At 40.0% G+C, this 20,102-nt stretch overlaps 1 protein-coding gene across 3 annotated transcripts in view; it reads right to left on the bottom strand.

Annotated features, from left to right (window-relative positions):
• Positions 1-591: 591 nt before the first annotated feature.
• NGF (nerve growth factor) overlaps positions 592-20,102 on the bottom strand; it is a 65,692-nt gene continuing 46,181 nt past the window's right edge. For 2 of the 3 annotated variants that reach the window (XM_075262671.1, XM_075262672.1), the window contains exons 2-3: positions 4,937-5,055; positions 592-1,407 (exon numbers count right to left, since the gene is read on the bottom strand). In XM_075262671.1, the coding sequence (XP_075118772.1) occupies positions 697-1,395 (699 nt within the window). In that variant the 5' untranslated portion in view covers positions 1,396-1,407; positions 4,937-5,055 and the 3' untranslated portion in view covers positions 592-696. Of the gene's footprint in view, positions 1,408-4,936; positions 5,059-20,102 lie in introns of all 3 variants that reach the window. The other variant, XM_075262670.1, reaches the window with a different exon arrangement.

Below are 20,102 nucleotides of genomic sequence, written 5' to 3'. Positions count from 1 at the left end.
GAGTGAGAGAGAAGGGAGAGCTGAGTGAGAGGGAATTAGAGTGGAAGGTGAACAGGAAGCTGCGCAGTAGGAAGCTACAGCTTGTAAACAAATGCAGAGGATGTAGCAACAACCAGAGACACCCTGAAATCACTCCAAACACTGCTAAAGGTATATGGGTGTACATATTAACTCATTTTCTGCCTGGAAGACCTCTTTAATTATATTGAAATTACATGTAAGGCTTTACTTTCCAGAATCATAGATTTCTATCTCCCGCAGGCTAAACTAGTTCATTATTTCGACAGTTATGTTATACACAACATAAAAGCTAAAATATATTCCATAATACCACAAACATCTAAAATTTAACATGTTAACCTAGCCTAAAAGTATTTCCTTTTACAGGAATAACATGATGGTATTTATACGTTGCTACCTACCCAATGGTGGTAAACAGCAATAGCAAAAATTATCTCTAACAACTGGATTATAAAAAAGAAATGGTTATTTTACATTTGTAATTTAGAAGGCAAACCTAGAAATGATATCAAAATGGTAAAAAAAGAACAAGCAAGACCATTTTGAAAAGTTTTTAATAAATAGTCTCTTTTTTACAGTAAAAATTTTAAATATATCATGCAGTCCATATAATTTAAAATAATTTACAGGCTGAGGTAGGGGTGGGGAGAAGATGGAACAGCAAGAAGTGTCTACTTATGATCGGCCCTTCCTGCTGAGCACACAGACGCAAGCTGTATCTATCCGTATGAACCTCCAAGCTGCTTGCTTCCCTTCCATTGTCAAAGCTTTGACGAATGTATGTGTAGTGGTGCAATAGGAGTTCCAATGCTTTGAATCAATCCCACGGCATCCACCTGAAACTGGCTTTGGATCTCTACACCTGGTCTCAAAAAAGTACTGTTTAAAAACATTATTATTTATATTGACTTCCCCCAACACAGTTACTTCCTTGCCCTTGATGTCAGTGGCTGTGGTTTTTTCGCCAACCCACATACTGACGCTGTCACATACAGAGTACTCTCCACGATGAAGCACTGGGTGCACCGTTCTTTTAGCTCTGATAGTTTTATTGAGGGATTCCTCATCATCTAAATATTCCAAGTTCCGTAGGTCCTCTGACAGTGGTGGGGGTTGGGTGCTAAACAGAACTCTTGGAGAGCGAAATTTCCTTTTCCTGAAAAGTTTAGGGTCAACTGTAATGTTGTGAAAAGATGCAGGTTCATTTGTCTCTATTCTGCCATGATGTCGATGAACAGACTTAGTTCGATGTGTGTGATGATGCTGAATGCGATGCTTTGTTGAGGAGCCGGCTGGGGCATGGTCCTTGGTCTTTGGTGCAGCCTGTATGCCGATCAGAAATGCTATAATCAGAGTGTAGTACAACATGGACATTACTCTTTCCGCCTAGAAAACAGGAAATTAAACATTAGCAGCAATAGGTTTTTTTGGCAAATTTGAGTAAATGTACAATATGCTAAATATTATCTGTAAGTAAAACTTAGGCGAACTGTTCTGTATTCAAACCATTAGTACAGAACTCCGCAAATAATGTTACTGTACAAACGTTTTAGGCAGGTGTCAAAAATGTGGTAAAAAAGTACAAAAGTGTCAACTAACAAAAAAAGTGAATGGACAAAAGAAATATCCAAATCAAATCAATATAAGGTTTGATCGCCCTTTGGAGGAGAAGTCCTGTAATTGATGATAAGGCAGCCACAGAGTCCTGATGTCAACCTCACCTACAGAAGGGATCTGTTTAGTTCTCCAAGACTTTTGGAAAAATTGAGAAGAATTTTTGGTTTTTTTGAACATAAAAAGTAGTTACATGAAAGATTGATTTGATTTTATACACTTGGACAAAATTGTTGGTACCCTCATTTAATAAAAGAAAAACCCACAATGGTCACAGAAATAACTTGAATCTGACAAAAGTAATAATAAACAAACTACATGTTGACAAGCCGCAAAAGCTTCAGGGAGAATGTCCTATGGACAGATGAGCAAAAATCAAACTTTTTGGCAAGGCACATCAGCTAGATGGAAAAATGAAGCATATCCTGAAAAGAACACTGTCCCTCCTGTGAAACATGGAGGAGGAGCTGTTATGTTCTGGGGCTGCTTAATTGCATCGGGCACAGGGTGTCTTGAATCTGTGCAGGGTACAATGAAATCTCAAAGACTATCAAGGAATTCTAGAAAGAAATGTGCTGCCCAGTGTCAAAAAGCTTGGTCCCAGTCACAGGCCAGGGGTCTTGGAACAGGATAATTAATGACCCAAAACACACAGCTAAAAACACCCAAGAATGGCTAAGAGGAAAACATTGGACTATTCTGAAGTGGCCTTCTATGAGCCCTGACCTAAATCCTTTTGAGCATCTTTGGAAGGAGCTGAAACATGCCGTCTGGAAAAGGCAGCCTTCAACGCCGAGACAACTGGAGCAGTTTGCTCATGAGAAGTGGGCCAAAATGTGTGTGTATATTTAAAAATCTAAAACTTTTGAGGAGTACTGTATATTTCCTAATATAGAATATCAAGGAAATTTTTTTAAAAAAGTATAAAATTAAGTCAATTTCTTCTGTTCCAGAGAGTTTTATAGTCTCCTTGCCCTTACTGTACTGATTATAAAAAATTTCCTATAGTGGATATACATTACTGTATACTGTATCAATTTACGTCCTGTGTCAAACCTTCATGTGTATGGCTGAAATGAGTCTTGCACCCAACAACTACGGTATATAAAGTGTAGTGTATGGCCATCTTTGCATTACTCCTGCTTAAATGAGTGGCCAAAAGCGACTGGATCCTCCAGACCGGGCATTACTTGTCTTCATTCTAGTTAAAGGGGAGGGTCTGGATAGATGTAATTCTTTCTATAGATCCATGTGCTTTAATAAGACCTATGGAAAAAGTTCCTTTTAACCCCTATAGCTCCAGATTACTATATGGCTCTGTTTTTTTTAATACACTAAAATAATAACAAGTACAAAAAGTGTAATTGTGTTCTTAAAGTCATGAGTAAAAGTAATATAAGAATATCGGAAAAATGCCATGTAATAAAGCAGACTATGGAAAGAATATGCAAATCTCATCTTCCATGATGTAATTAGGAAGTCAGGTGCCTCAGTGTTGCAAACCAATAGAGGGCACTCACTGGAATGTGCAAGCCTGTCTTCCCTGATGTAATTAAGAAGACAGAATCTCAGTGAAATAGCCCAATAAAGGCTGCTCCCTTTAACATCATGCTCTACCTTCCAAGAGGCCTTTGTTTTGCAGTGATGCTGGGATTATTACCAGGCATAGTCTCTCAACCGAGGACGGCCGTTTCGATGTTATTGCATCTCGACAGCCCGGGGTAGAGAAGACTAACTTGGTAGAGGCGAGAGGCTTAGACAGAGTAAGGGGAGTATCATCACTCCTTGGGGAGAGACCACCATATAGGTGTGTGGAGACTTATTAAGCCATTAGCACTCCACTTTGCAAGGGACTATGGGAAGAATATGCAAATCTGTCTTCCATGATGTAATTAGGAAGTCAGGTGCCTCAGTGTTGCAAACCAATAGAGGGCGCTCACTGGAATGTGCAAGCCTGTCTTCCCTGATGTAATTAAGAAGACAGAATCTCACTTTGTATTAATGACAGGAATTGGAAAAGGATGTCTTCAATAACCCGGACTCACTGGTGTAAGTGATACAAAGAACATTATCTGAAAATGTGATACAAATTCACCAAACAGTGACAATGATACTGAGAAAAAGACAAAGAATCAAAAACTTGTCAATCAATCCTTGCGTCATTTCTTTTCTCTAATTCTTTAATCCTATAAATCCCATAATCCACCTGATGAAAAACAATCAGTATGTATAGAAAGTCATTTATAGAGGCTTGTCTTGCCCCAAATCATTATGTCTACTACCACCTACATACATTGCTTAATATCCTTATGGCCGATGTAATATAGATCAGATGGCTTAATATGTGTGTTTGAATTTTATCCTTGTTAAAGTTAACAAGTGACCTATTTGTCATGAGGAAGCTATTATAGAGGCCAGCATATCAAAGCGTGGCCAGTTTTATATAACACATCAAACACTTTCTACATTTTTTCCTTCTTGGAAATACCTGGAATATTCCAGTGTGTAATCCAGAACAGCTCTCACAGCCAGAGTTATTCCAGCGAGGGGAAACTGTATATATGTACGCTGCCTCATGGGTTGAGTTAATGTAGAAACATACAGTATAGACCTATTAGCTTAAACATAGAAGCATAAAACACAAAGGAAAAAAGCAAACACTAAATATAAAAGGGAGGAAATAGAGTTCTTCGTGTCACTCTTAAAGGGTATTTCCATCCACAGGATATGCCATAAATGTTTTATAGCTGCAGATCTCACATCTGGGACCCGCGTTTATCTTGAGAACTGGGTCTGTGACTTTAGTCTTTCTGACACTGCAAGTGTGCGGTTTACCATTCAATTCTATGGGAGTTCAAAGAATAGTTGGAAAGGCAACAGGTCAGAATACCTCTTGAAAAAGGGCAACATGGTGGCTCAGTGGTTAGCACTGCAGCATTGCAGTGCTGAAGTCCTGGGCTCAAATCCTACCAGGAACAACATCTGCAAGGAGTTTGCATGCTCTCCCCGTGTTTGCATAGATTTCCTCCATTAGAAAATAAAAAAACCTTTAAAAACATAGAAAATACCAGCACTTCCTTCCTTAATGGATAACCCCTTTGCTTCCAAAATTCATTTCTAGGTTTAGTGTTCCTTCACTTATTGTATATTATTTCAGCCTAATGTATAGAATGGGCGCTTTATACCTATAAAAAAATAACTAGACGTTAGGGGTGTGTCTGTGACAACCTTGTTATCTGTTTCCCATAGAAACTAACGTAACTAAGAACAGTGATTAAATACAATATGTCATATGTCGTACCTTTGGATGTACAGTGTACAAAGCTGCTCTGTCCCAGAGGCTTTTATTCCATCCAAACACTGGGCTGAGTTGAGGCCCAGCATACCATCTGTACAAGGAGGAGGCTTGGAGGTGCTTTGCTGCTGATGGAAAACAACAAAATGACATTAAAAAAATAATAAAAAAATAAATAATAAAAAAGCATATTATATCATATTATAAACCCACTCCATCCAGGAAGCCGAAGGAAACAAAATAGGAAGAGACGCACCCAACTACTGTACCCCTACTTAGTATATTGTACACTGTCCTATGGTAGATCATCGGACCTGCTTACAGCTTGTTCATCTAATGCAAAAAGTTTTCTAATGCTTTCTGGCACGAGAAAGTGTCTATGTGGAATCACATTATTGAGTAATGAAAGATCATCAACCTCATACACTACAAATACAATTTCCAAGAATGCTTTCCTTACTGATGGAGATTTAAATTTGCGCTCCAGATAGTTCTTGCTCTGGAGCCAGAGGAAATGATCTGATATCATGCTCCTGTTTTTATTGGAGCTGTAAACTGCCAGCGTGCTCCAATGTCTCGTTCTCATGCCAGATCTCAACATTCGAAACCATAGAGAATCTTGATGAAACTTGTTAGCATTTCCACACATTGTGTAACCGACACCAACCAGTTATTCATTTCTACTGTACTGATAAATCCACCTGATAAAAGATTTATACTATAGGTGACATATTTCATCCAGTTACACCTACAATTAGCTTTTTGTTTCCCCAAAGCATCTAAAAGTAAAGTCTTGATATAAAACAATCCTGACACTATGGGTCTACAGGGCTAGGTGTTTCCTTGGGATCACGATAATCTAATGTGTATAAGGGAGGCATGGGGGACAGTGGAAAGATATAATTATCCACCTTTGTAAAACTGAAGGCCTACCCTTATGATATGCCTCAATTAATATTATTATTATTATTTCATATTTAATAATTGATCTGACAGTCGAGATCTCCACAGATCATCTGTTCCAGGACATCTGTTTACATGCCAAAAGCTGCTCAATTGTTGTACAGCTTTAGATACTGTAGTTCTGCCGCAATGAAGTCTATAGGACAGTAATAAATAATTAAAGCCACCATTTTTGTTGTTGTTGCAAGTCAGCTATGCGGCTTCTGGTATATAAAAATTTCTAGAAACCACAAGTACAAGTACATGGGACCTTAAAGGGAGTCTATCATTGGTGTCAATGGCTTTGAGATAAAGACATGCCTGAATAGCATTTAAAAAGGCTTTTCTACTACTACCTTTTCTTTTTAGATTCTCCCCGCCATTCTGTTGTAATCTTGGTTAATAACTTTATGTAAATGAACTCACGGAACACCCTGGACACTCCCCAGGACCTCCAAGCACCACCCTGTGTCATACCTTTCATTCTGCCCCCTCCAGTACTTGTGCTCCATCTGCCCTCCTCCTTCCCGCATACTGTGTCGCCCTCTTTTCTCCAATCTCACTCTGGCAGTTCCAATCTTGGGTATACCGAGCAGTATGCTCAGTTCTCCAGTAATCTACACCAAAATGGCTGTCGATGTAGTTCGCTGGAGAACTGAGCATAGTGTTCAGTGTGCCCAAGATTTCAATTGCCAGAGTGAGATTGGAGAAAAGAAGGGGACACAGTATGTGGGGAGGAGAAGGGCAGACGGAGCACACGCACTGAAGGGGACAGAATGAAAGGTATGGCGCAGGTGGATGTTCGGAGGCCCTGGGGAGCGTCCAGGGTGCTTCGTGAACTCCTTTACATAAGGATATTAACCATGATTACAATGGAATGGCGGGGAGAATCTAAAAAGAGAAGGTAGTAGTAGAATAGTCTTTTTAAAGGCTAGTCAGGCATGTCTTTACCTCAAACCCACTGACACCAACGATAGCCTCCCTTTAAGGCCCCATGTACTTGACCACAACAAACAAGCGCTGTGGGAAAACCATGGCGACAACTCATTACAGTTTTTCCTGCTGCACTTTTCACAAAAAGTCCATAGTGGTTTCCTTTGTAGACTTTCTGCTTCCATTATACTTATAGGGAAACTGCCAACATTTCCATAGGTATAATTGACATGCTGCAATTTCCAAAACCATGGCGGTTTTGGAAATCACAGCATGTCTGCTGCACACGTTTTTCTGCAATGTGTGGATGTAAAATGACTGTATAATGTTATGACACATGGGGCCCCGGCCTTAAAGGGATTGTTCCCTCTCGTATCTAACTTCTAATTTACTTCAATTAAAAAAATATAAACCTATAAGTACCCATATCCCTGGAGAGGTCAGGGAAAGTCAGGTCAGGTCAGTATTGCCAGAGCAACTGTCCACACACACATACTCAATGTAGTACATAGAGATGATGCACTTACCAAAGGAAGGATTAAAAGTACTAGCTATAAAATAATTAGAGATATCACTAGTTAAAAACACAGTCAGAGTGTGATTTTGTATACAGCATGACCTGCTGCACAGTAGCACTTCTATATTGGCATTACATGAATGTTGAGAATCTCAGCTTTCTTAGGATACCAGAACCATTTTCTAAGTGGTAAAAAACTGAAGATACAGCCATTTGAAGTGACCAATCCCCACTTTGGTAAATGCTTCAGCCATGCATATTTACAATACAACTATGTACGGACATTCCCTAGTAACAGCTAAGGAGAATGTTACAGCCTGTTTTATAATAAAAAGGAATTTAGATAGGGTAATAAAGTATATTACAAAGAGAGTCACCAAACACCCCTGACACTATAGGGAAAAAATAAAAAGAGAGTTAGGGTCCATTGACACTGAGTTGTTGGCGCTGATTTTGATGCTGAATCCGCGTCAGAATCCATGTGCAAAAAAACACTTCCCCATAGAGTTCTATGGGTTCCACTTGCTTTATTTTTTCACTCGCAGAATTTTTCCGCTAGCGGAAAAAAAGCTTACGTCAGGCGGATTCCGCCTGCAAAAACCAATGCATCCAATGGGTGGTGGAAAATCCATGTCACGGATTTGGGCGCAGAATTGGCAAAAAAAACTGCTAGCAGTTTTTTAAAGGTCCATACACTGTGCTGGAGGAAAAAAAACACAAAATCTAAAAAAAAGTCTCAAAAAACGCTCCAAAAACCGCTTCAAAAAACCATTTCCTAATTTATGAAGCAGATTTTTTCCACGACAAAAAACTCTGTGTGAATGGACCCTTAGGGTAAGTTCACAGGTGAGTTTCTTGGACCCGAATTTGACACGGAGGCTGCCTCAGTGCACTGGCATCCAGATTGCTCCAGATTAGGCCCAAATGAATGGGACTAGTCGGGAAGGAGGTGTCACGAGGCGGACGTCTGTGGCTGATTCAGCCGTGGAATCTGCCTGAAAAAAGGGCAGGTTGTTTCTTTTTTCCGTAAGCAGGAACAAACCGCTTGTGGAAGAAGGAAATGACCGGCTCCCATTGATTTTAAACCCCATCCGAACCTGGCCTTACAGTTTAAGAGCTATTAGAGCAATAACAGAGCACTGTTTTTATGTTTATACATATAAGAGAATACAATAATGATATTAAGTTTCATTTACATACATAAATTCCCTCATTATGTATTCACCAAAATTCTTGAATAGGAAGCATAAACACATCTATGCATTATGCTTGACATCGGTGCGGTAATAATAGTAATGTTTCTCAGTTAACCTAATTTCCAAAACATTAAATATAATTAGTTCCAAAAATGATTTCCAATATTTAGCATAAGTATTTTTCCATTGCTTAATACATTTTATTTAAATTTCATTACCTAAAGAAAGAAGGAAAACGTAGAAGATGTTCCAGTTTTTCATCAAAATTATGGAACATGATTGAGACCCGTCTCCAGCAGTATTAATGCCTTTATAAGGGTGAATTCACACTGAGTAAACGCTAGCTTATTCTGAACGTAAAACACGTTCAGAATAAGCGGCGTCTAAAGCAGCTCCATTCATTTCTATGGGAGCGGGGATACGAGCGCTTCCCATAGAAATGAATGGGCTGCTTCTTTCACTCCGTGCAGTCCCATTGAAGTGAATGGGGAGTGCCGGCGTATACGGCAAGCTCTGCTCATGCTGGAGCGTACACGCCAGCACATCCCATTCACTTCAATGGGACTGCACGGAGTGAAAGAAGCAGCCCATTCATTTCTATGGGGAGCGCTCGTATCCCCGCTCCCATAGAAATGAATGGAGCTGCTTTAGACGCCGCTTATTCTGAACGTGTTTTACGTTCAGAATAAGCTAGCGTTTACTCAGTGTGAATTCACCCTAATTCAGATATAACAGTAAATTTGCTCATTATTTTAGACATTTTATCCTTGCTAGACAAAATATTTTTTGGCACAGGAAAAAAAAAAAAAAAAATAAAAAAAGAGGTCCCGGACTCTGTTAAGTCTAGGAATATATGGATGTTATCTTGTGGTTTACAATAGGATTGTTCACCCGTTACTGAGTGAAGGAATGAGATTCTAATCACTGAGCTAACATTAGAAAATGCTATTGGACCAAATATAATTGGAAACATATTTGTGTTCTTCACATGCACTCAATGAGGCCGTCTGGTTTACAGTGGTTAAGAGCCTCTTAAAGTGTCTGGTGGCACAGGAACAAACAGGTGGGGAAAACGTACCGGGTTAGACATTTATCATGGTCTCAATGAAACTTCACACTTTCTTTGAAGTATCCAGGCTTTATATTGCAGAATTTAAACAAAAATGCATTTCCAGCTATTTTAGGCCTGTTCATACAAATGCAATGCAAATAATTCCTAAAAACAGATTATGACAACTGTAAATAGGGCACTAATAATGTTGTGTCTAATAGAAACCAATGATGTCAGGTTATAAACGGTGATAGGAAGTAAGAACAGGTTTCCTTTATTTCATGTAATATAAACATAAGAACGGTTAGTTAAATATCACTGAGCTATGGCGAGCACTGACAGATGTCAATGATCCAGAGAGGAAAGGAGAATAAGGGAGGTCAAATGGGTCCCTTTCTCTGATACTTTAACCTCTTATGTGGACCTTTCATGTCCTCAGGCACGTGGTTTTACCACTAGAAAGCCGACAGTGTGCTGAATTCTGTTGGCTTTCCCATTATGTGCCCTGGGAGCAGAGATATCAGTGCATTTACCAATAGCTCTTCACTGTCAGAAGGGCGTTCCTGACAATCTAACTGGGAACGCCCCTCCTGACAGTACTGTCCATAGTGCTATACTGTCAGAGGGGGTGTTCCTTAGAGCTTAGCATCATGGCTGGGCGGTAAGGAATGCCCTCTCACAGTATAGCGCTATGGACAGTACTGTCAGGAAGGGCATTCCCTGCTAGACTGTCCGGAACGCCCTTCTGACAGTGAAGAACTATTGGTAAATGCACCGATATCTCTTCCCCTGGGGCACATAACGGGAAAGCCGACAGTGAATTTAGTCAGTTTTCTTGTGGTATATAAAACCGCATTTGCCCGAGGACATGAAAGGTCCTCTTTAACAACCAGAGCATTCTGGTCACTCACTAACAGTTTTATTGATTATACACATGGCTTTACTGTGCCCCCTACCCACCAATTTTATTTGTTGGACTGCATCATTTATAATTGGATTTATTTTTTTATGACACATCTGGATGTTTTACAGATCTTTCCGTAAATTTTTCTGTTTAAATTTTATAACTGGTAAATAATATACAAAATGCAAAAAATTTACATGGCGACAGTAGGAGTTGGAGGGGTGTTAAGTTTCTTAAGTTGTAGTTTACTTTGTCTTAGCTTTCTATTTATATTTTTGGTTATATTATATGTTCCTAAAGGGTCCTAAAGAGTGTTTGAGTGACGTTTACAATGTATCTTTTATTTTACAGTTACTTTATGTAATAGGACATCCAGTTAAAGGGGTTGATTCACAAAGAATCTATTAGATCTTAGATCTGTGTGTGCAAGAATATAAAAAAATGCATTACAATGAAAAATGGTCATTCAGAATCACTTCCAATAGGGGTGTAAGGAGTAGCGCATAGTATAATACTTTACTTATATTGCAATACTTCTGGGAAATTCCTTTTAGAGATTTACACGGTGCATTTAAAGCACAACAGAAAATGTCAAACAACACATTCAGCACTGCGGAATCTCTATGAAGACTATTTAAGAAATCATTCACATAAATGAGGTTTAACATAGACTACAGGAAAAAAAATCACGAGAACTGAATGAATCCTGGATGTAGTACCTTTCCATAAACATGGCCCAGGCTTCATGCCTTCTGCTGACACAGATTTTTAATTGACAGCCTTACAAATGAATCTGCATAGTCCGGCCACGTGTCTATCACAGTTATGTTTGCTGAATTCTGGAGAGGCCTGTGAATATTTGTGGTTTTGTCTTACAATGAAGAGCCAGTTTAGCAGCTTTTACTGAAGGCTGGCGGCAAGCAATGAGTCTTATAATGCTTTCTACTTAAATCATTTTAAGACGATGAGGAATGGCCTGGACACAGAACAGCATGTGAATGATTTACTCCGAGAATGGTTATTAAATAGCCATAGCCCCAATATGAAAATAATCTAATAAATCAGATTCAGTCAGTTATGAGCCCTGCAGGAGAACAAAGAAGTGCTCAACATTTCAGCTACACAAAGTCATTGCAGAGTCATTTGTATACTTCAATTCCATAAAAGCATAAAGTATAATATATATATATATATATATGTGTGTGTGTGTGTGTGTGTGTGTGTGTGTGTGTGTGTGTGTGTGTGTGTGTGTGTGTGTATATATATATATATATATATATATATATATTTTTTTTTTAAAAAATTTACAGTTTTTGTTGTTTTCAAGGAGTTATGGGAGTTGGAAATGGCAAGTGGCCATGATCACATTACTGCCTTGTTATTGCAAATTTGTGAAATCTCACATACAGATTTACCCATTTTTTTACAGGGCCTAGGAAATGATGTAGCTAAAAGTATTCATTCACAAATTCCTCTAGTTGAGACCTTATTTTAAATGCTTTATTTAAAGAGGACCTTTCATCAGATTGGGCACATGCAGTTCTATATACTGCTGGAAAGTCAACAGTGCGCTGAATTCAACGGCTTTCCCGATCTGTGCCCTGGGTAAAGAGCTATCGGTCCCGGTACTGTAGCACTTTACAGTCAGAAGAGCGTTTCTGACAGTCAGTCAGGAACGTCCTTCTCCACAGCAGTGCCTATCGCGCTGCGCTGTGTGAGCGGGGAGGAACTCCCCCTCCCCTCCTGATAATACTCGTCTATGGACGAGCACTGTGAGCAGAGGGAGGAGGTGTTCCTCCCCGCTCACACTGTACAGCGTGATAGGCACTGCTGTGCAGAAGGACGTACCTGACTGACTGTCAGAAACGCCCTTCTGACTGTATAGTGCTACGGTAGCGGGACCGATAGCGCTTTACCCAGGGAACAGATCGGGAAGCCGAAAGCTTTCCAGCAGTATATAAAACTGCCTGTGCCCAATCTGATGAAAGGTCCTCTTTAAAGAGATTCATTCTATTTTCTACCATAACTGGGCAGGAGATTCACCATTGATGTTAGGATTAGACCCTGGAGGAAACATTCTGTGTCTCTTTGAATCTAGTTTCAGCTAAAAATGTTCCAACTTGTTAGAAGTGGGCGTGGCTTAAATGTACCAATTTGTGTCAAAATATGGGCATAAAGTCCTGGATGAAAGTAAATCCACTAATCGGGGCTATAAACTTAGCGTTAGACATTTTAGTTTAAGATGCAACAGACTTATCACTCAGCATCAGACACTGTGATGAATCTGGTGCTTTTTCAGTTTCTTAAGTTTACACTGTTTAATTATTAATACATCTGGGTCAATGATGGGCCAGATGTAGAAAATTCTATCTATCTATCTATCTATCTATCTATCTATCTATCTATCTATCTATCTATCTATAACACCCCATTTACACACATTTGAATGTCCCACAGTGGTCTCCACACTGGGCAATATTCCCCCCCACAATAAAATGTCCCATAGCAACCCCTCAACACAGTATAATATCCCATAGCAGCCCCTCCACACAATATATTGTTCTATAGCAGCCTTCATATAGTATAATGTCTCACAGTGACCCAGTGTTGGTTACAAAATTAACCCCAAACTTTTGGGGTTCACCACTGCGGGTGTAATGATCAGAAGCTCAATAACTACTATTATTATACTTAGGGATCTCTTCAGACCCAAGAACATACTGTTCTGAGGCCCAGGGGAGGTAATCAAACATAAAAACCAGTGTTACTCACCTCTCCTGCGCTCCGTTGCAACTCCCTGCTGTCTTTGGTCCTCTTCAATGACATCACAGACATAGTTTACGCTGGCAACATTATGCATCCTGACCATGTCTGACCATGTGGCATATTTGTTGTCACAAAATAAGCCAGAATACTGCAGAACCGGAACCCTGGAGAGGTTTGTAACACTGGTTTTTAAGCTTGTTTACCTCCCCCGGGCCTCCAACCATTATACTCTGAGATCTGAAGAGGCCCATGAGTATAATAATAGAAGTTCCAGTTCGGATGCAGTCCTAATGAACCAACAAATACTCTTGCTGCACGCTCATGAGCCCAACATACTGATCCCTACTTCGGCTCACGTCTGCCTTTGCTTCCCCTTCTGCCTTCCAAGGAAACCGTGGTCAGTGAGTAAATAGAGGCTACTCCAATAGGTAATGGCCTATTGAAAAATAAAGTGCAAGGGGCGCCCTAAGGTTGTAGGCCCCATAGAAACTGCTATGGTGGTAGTTACGCCACTATGTTCTAGGCTTGTCTTGTAAGAAAAATGTAATTAACTTAACAGATGTTATCAGATTCAAGTTAAAGTTTGCTACATTTGTATACAGAAAAATCTTTAAGTGCAATAATACCAGATGCGGGATCTTTCATTAGAGTAACACCATACATAATGCTTTGCCAAAATCAACAGTGGTGCATATAGGCTATGAGGGGATAGTATATCAGCAGAACAGTATGATTTCCATGATGTTCTGATAATGTGGTTTCCAAAGAGGTGCACAGTCCATGAGCATGACAAATTAACATGTAAAAGGTTATTTCCACTTAAGGACAGTTTGATAATTGCAACAACATGTCGGGTGGTTTATAGAAGAGATCTTTACTGGTGTAATTAGAGTAGAAAGCCCTTGGACCTGTGCCCTGAGCTCCCAACCAAACAAAGGGAATCAATTACCCAATTATAGCCTATGGAGATCAAAATCTGAAAAGAAAATCCCAACCAGAAGTTTTGAAAGCTTGGAGGCAAAAATACGGACCATATTGTTAAAGGGAAAGAGAATCTAAAAATTAAAACTAAAACTCCAATCACGATTTCTTTGACTGAAACTATACCGATATTAAGCAGGAGAGGTCTGGTCTCCCATAGCTGCAAATCCATTATAATTTATGAAGAACGAAAAACCCATGTCCAACCTAAACGATATCTGTACTTGCACTGAGGATCTGGCAGAAGCTGTTCTACTGGGAATGCATATCTAAGAGAGCCTCACTATATACATATACCTACAGTCATGGCTGTAAGTGCTGGCATCCCTAAAATTTTTCACAGAAAATTAATGCAATTACACGTTTTGTTATCCACATGTAAATTTCCTTTGTGTATATTGGAACAACACAAAAAAACTAAGAAAAAAATATATATATATAGAATTTCAAAATGGACCAGACAGAATTACTGGCACCATCAACTTAATATATGGTTGCACAGCCTTTAGAAAAAAAATAACTGAGACCAATAGATTCCTACAAACTTCCAACAAACTTCTTACACCTCTGAACTAGAATTTTGGACCAAACTGCTCCTGTTCTCTCAACATTTAAATTGCAATACCAAGAAGAACAAGTCGTAAGATTATGCAAATTAAGGAACTAATAGGTGTCGGAAAGATCTACATGAAACCTCAAAATCCAATGCTGTGGAATGACCTTTGTTTATCAGTCCAGCAGATAGCTACATGCCTAGGCTGAAGTGTCAGCACTGCCCAATCTTGGGGGCTTTTGTGATTAGAAGCACAACATTAACCTGGAATGGCAGCAATACATGCACAGAGGAGAAGGATGGATTGTTTCATTAGAAGAATGGTGTGTAGGGATCCATTGTGTACTGCAAGTGAAATTGGGCGTCACATCCCAAGCCTAGGGCGGCAAACACTTTAGATACAAACCATCTAAAGTCATTTGCATGACATTGGGCTGGAAGCCAGATGTCAAGTTATAGGTGTTCAATTGACATTACACCAATGCTCTCAAATATTAGCTTGGTGCACAGCAAGATGGCAATGGAGGTTTCTCATCTACAATGATGATTCCTACATTTGTCCCTGATGCAATGATGACCAGTGATTGATCTGGAGACCACATGGACAATGTCATGAAGAGGCCTTCACAAGGAAATAGAGCCCTCTAAACTTAATTTTACTCTAACAGCTCAGAATTACATTGTAGAAATGTATATATCACTGGTTCCATGAGCAAATCAAAGTATTCAAGGAGTAGTATTTCAGCAGGGCAACATCATGCCACATCTTGCTCATGTTCTAGCCCATGTGGCCTGAATGTTCTACCATGGCCTGCAGTCTTTTACTTTTCAATTTCAATGTTGAGGAGTGTATGATGGATCAATTGATGGATCTTAATCATTTCTATGGGACAAGCATCTGTCAATAGGCAGAAGTTTGAATCAAAAAGACATAATAGTGTTATCCTTTCTAGCATACCTTACCTATATACATGCATTGCATTGCGGGTTACTTATTGTAATAGCTGACATGTATAACACATTTCCACTGCATTGGTTATATACTGCTTTCCTCCATGGATAAAAGCCCTACAGTCCTAAAATTTAAGAGCTCAAAGTTATTTTTGACAATTTTTGGCCACCAGCTGGGACTTGACCAGTTCTCAGCAAGGACTATGCGGCAAAATTCAATTTATAGTTTGTTCAACTCAAAGCAGTGAGAGACCGAGCTCAATGCCACAAATGGTTCAGAAAGCAGAGCAGAGAATTGGAGATCAGGTGTTAAATTTTAAGATCTGGAATTTAACAACATCCTTTGTATGTGATAAAACAATACCACAATAGGAATATTTTATATACGTGAAATTCTCAGGAAGACTTCCTAGCCAGGCAGAGACATGTTGTAACACACAGCAACACAAAGAACTGCTAATATGTTTGACAAATACAGTAACATATACCATCTCTCCTTATAAGTACATATTTCCACAGACTTCTACTAAATGATCTGTCTGCTGGAATGAATACAAAACCAGAATAGGAGTCTTCACCATGAATTCACTGTGAATAATCACTAACTGAAAACTGATGACATGCTTCATCTACATTGTAGCTAAGGATCTGCGTTTGTGATCCGACAACAACTTTATGAATTTGGTTTCAATTCATAATGCATAAAAATGTTTAATTCTTTATCTTTTTTAACCCCAAGTTAGGCCTGGTTCACATCTGCGTTCGGTATTCCGTTCGGGGAGTCCGCATAGGGATACCCCCAAACGGAATACCGAATGCATTGACAAGTGGTGAGCAATGAAAACACATGGACCCCATAGACTATAATGGGGTCCGTGTGTATTCCTAATGGTGTCCTTCAAGAACTACTTTTCCCTCCGCATGATTTGTGCATACACTACATGGAAAACACACAGACCCCGTTATAGTCTATGGTGTCCGTGTGTTTTCATTGCTCACCACTTGTCAATGTGTTCAGTATTCCGTTTGGAGGGTCCTCAAGTGGACTCCCTGAATGGAATACCGAACACAGATGTGAACCAGGAGTTAAGGTGATCATAGACATTACACAGAAGTGCTGTAAGTTGACTGAACATTCTTTGAACAAATGGTTACCTAGTGAAAGATCATTTCTCTGTCACATCCAAATACATTTTAGTCTGTATTGGTAGTTACAGTCATTGGCTATAGCTGTTAATGAATATCAGTTCTTTCATTGACTATTGTCTGATCAGATGAAATATAAAGACCCAGTCAACAATGACTGTTCATCAATGTCAACTTTACCCAATGAACAATCATTATGGTTGATGTCAGCTGTCATGTTTGTGACCAATTGATACAGAATCAAATAGAAACAATATATACATGTCTCATGGTGGCCTTTGGACCTCTATTATAGCTCCATACAAATCGTTGCCATAATATGGCCATGTACACTCACCGGCCACTTTATTAGGTACACTGTCCAACTGCTCGTTAACACTTAATTTCTAATCAGCCAATCACATGGCGGCAACTCAGTGCATTTAGGCATGTAGACATGGTCAAGACAATCTCCTGCAGTTCAAACCGAGCATCAGTATGGGGAAGAAAGGTGATTTGAGTGCCTTTGAACGTGGCATGGTTGTTGGTGCCAGAAGGGCTGGTCTGAGTATTTCAGAAACTGCTGATCTACTGGGATTTTCACGCACAACCATCTCTAGGGTTTACAGAGAATGGTCCGAAAAAGAAAAAACATCCAGTGAGCGGCAGTTCTGTGGGCGGAAATGCGTTGTTGATGCCAGAGGTCAGAGGAGAATGGCCAGACTGGTTCGAGCTGATAGAAAGGCAACAGTGACTCAAATAGCCACCCGTTACAACCAAGGTAGCCAGAAGAGCATCTCTGAACGCACAGTACGTCGAACTTTGAGGCAGATGGGCTACAGCAGCAGAAGACCACACCGGGTGCCACTCCTTTCAGCTAAGAACAGGAAACTGAGGCTACAATTTGCACAAGCTCATCGAAATTGGACAATTGAAGATTGGAAAAACGTTGCCTGGTCTGATGAGTCTCGATTTCTGCTGCGACATTCGGATGGTAGGGTCAGAATTTGGCGTCAACAACATGAAAGCATGGATCCATCCTGCCTTGTATCAACGGTTCAGGCTGGTGGTGTCATGGTGTGGGGAATATTTTCTTGGCACTCTTTGGGCCCCTTGGTACCAATTGAGCATCGTTGCAACGCCAAAGCCTACCTGAGTATTGTTGCTGACCATGTCCATCCCTTTATGACCACAATGTACCCAACATCTGATGGCTACTTTCAGCAGGATAATGCGCCATGTCATAAAGCTGGAATCATCTCAGACTGGTTTCTTGAACATGACAATGAGTTCACTGTACTCCAATGGCCTCCACAGTCACCAGATCTCAATCCAATAGAGCATCTTTGGGATGTGGTGGAACGGGAGATTCGCATCATGGATGTGCAGCCGACAAATCTGCGGCAACTGTGTGATGCCATCATGTCAATATGGACCAAAATCTCTGAGGAATGCTTCCAGCACCTTGTTGAATCTATGCCACGAAGAATTGAGGCAGTTCTGAAGGCAAAAGGGGGTCCAACCCGTTACTAGCATGGTGTACCTAATAAAGTGGCCGGTGAGTGTATATGAGCCATTAGGCAAAAAAGTTGCATTTATGCCCAAACAGGAGTCTAAATGTCTTTATGAAATAACTTTCTTTGTCAAGGAGATTGTGAATGACCATATAGGCAGGCATGCATGAGGATTGTAACAAAGCCTACTTTATATCTCCAGAACTACTTTTAGGTTCCTAAACTATGGCCATTGCGCTATGCCATACCTCCAGACAGGTCATTGAAGAACGCAGCCGACAAACCACAGCTTGCATGTAACAATCTCTTCCTGTGCCAACCTTACAGTCCAACATATTCACTGGAGAAAGTAAACCAATAGGCACAATTTTCTATTAGGACAGATAAGTCAGCATGGCTGATAATCCTGGATGTCTGAAAAGCACTGGAAACCAAACAGCCAAATAGTTTCAAGGGTGTGGCCAATGTGGCTATACACCACCAATAACATAAAAAAAACTTTGTTAGCTTCATAATTAACCTTGCGGGTACAGATACATATAATGGATTTCAGACTTCATAAAATATTTAAGTCTTCATTAAATAATCAACATTTTTCTTCCTGACCAGGGGTCGTCATCCGCGGGCATGGATGCCAAGGGTGGCACAGAAGCCATGTTTACCTGGTATGGTAGAGTTTGGGCCAGGAGAATGGAGGAGGAGCTAACATTAGCATCTTTTAACTGATCTGAAGCCAGCACTCAGGCCAGTCAAAACATGCTAATGCTAGCTCTGCCAGCTTCCTCCTGGACATTGGCAATTCTGCCCAGCTCTGTAGCAAACACCTTCAAAGAGTACAAGGCACAGCAACACATCACTCTGTTAGGTATTGCAATGAAAGGGCACCAATAAGCAAAGCTACCTCTTGTCTTGTTGATATGTGGGGGTCCCATGTTCTTCATTTGCTTTATTATATTTAATGACAAACTTTTCCATTTTATTTAGACTTGTTGACTGCATTGAGCATGCCATGACTAGCGCTAGCATAAGGTCAAAGAACAAGTGGGCTTATTAGTTATTAAAAAATAATTAGTCTGTTTGTTCCCAGTTGTGATGCCAGTGATCAGCTCAGGATGGTCTCCATGCAGATAACACATGCTAGTGTTAGCTCTGCCTTCTTCCTCCTGGCGCATGCTCGGGGAACCAGTGGAACAGTTAAAGTCACCAGATAAATGTGGCTGCATCTGGACTTTGGAGTGTGTGGCAGCAGAACTTTTTGCAAGAAGTCTGTTCCTCCTGGAACTAGGATCTGAGATTGCTGTAGGTAGAAGGTAGGGGAACTAGGCCCTGTCACTCATGTTCTCTCTATTATCAAAACACCTGGAAAGCATTAGACTGGAACATCAGAACCCACAAAATGGAAAGATACACTGTATCTCTTCTGTGTTTGTTTTAGACCTGCTGCTGGTTTTGGTTTCCAAATACTGATGCAGATTATTGATCACAAGTGTGAAAGTGGCTTTATTAGTACTTTTTTAGTGAAAGAAAAATATTCTATACTTCCAGTAAATAATTTGTTCTCCTTAACATAATTTACATAAAATAGAAACAAGCAAAACAGGAAGAAAGAAGAATTGGAGTCAAAACAGAAAATCCATCACATAGTCTGGCAGTCTCCACTTCTCATGTTGATATATGCTATAACAGTTAATCCTCATAGCCTTGGAAATAACTCTGCGTAGCATAGTTTATCAAATCTT

This window comes from Leptodactylus fuscus, chromosome 2 (assembly GCF_031893055.1).
Source record: "Leptodactylus fuscus isolate aLepFus1 chromosome 2, aLepFus1.hap2, whole genome shotgun sequence".
Lineage (NCBI taxonomy): Eukaryota > Metazoa > Chordata > Amphibia > Anura > Leptodactylidae > Leptodactylus > Leptodactylus fuscus.
This window is presented reverse-complemented; position numbering and strand designations above follow the sequence as displayed.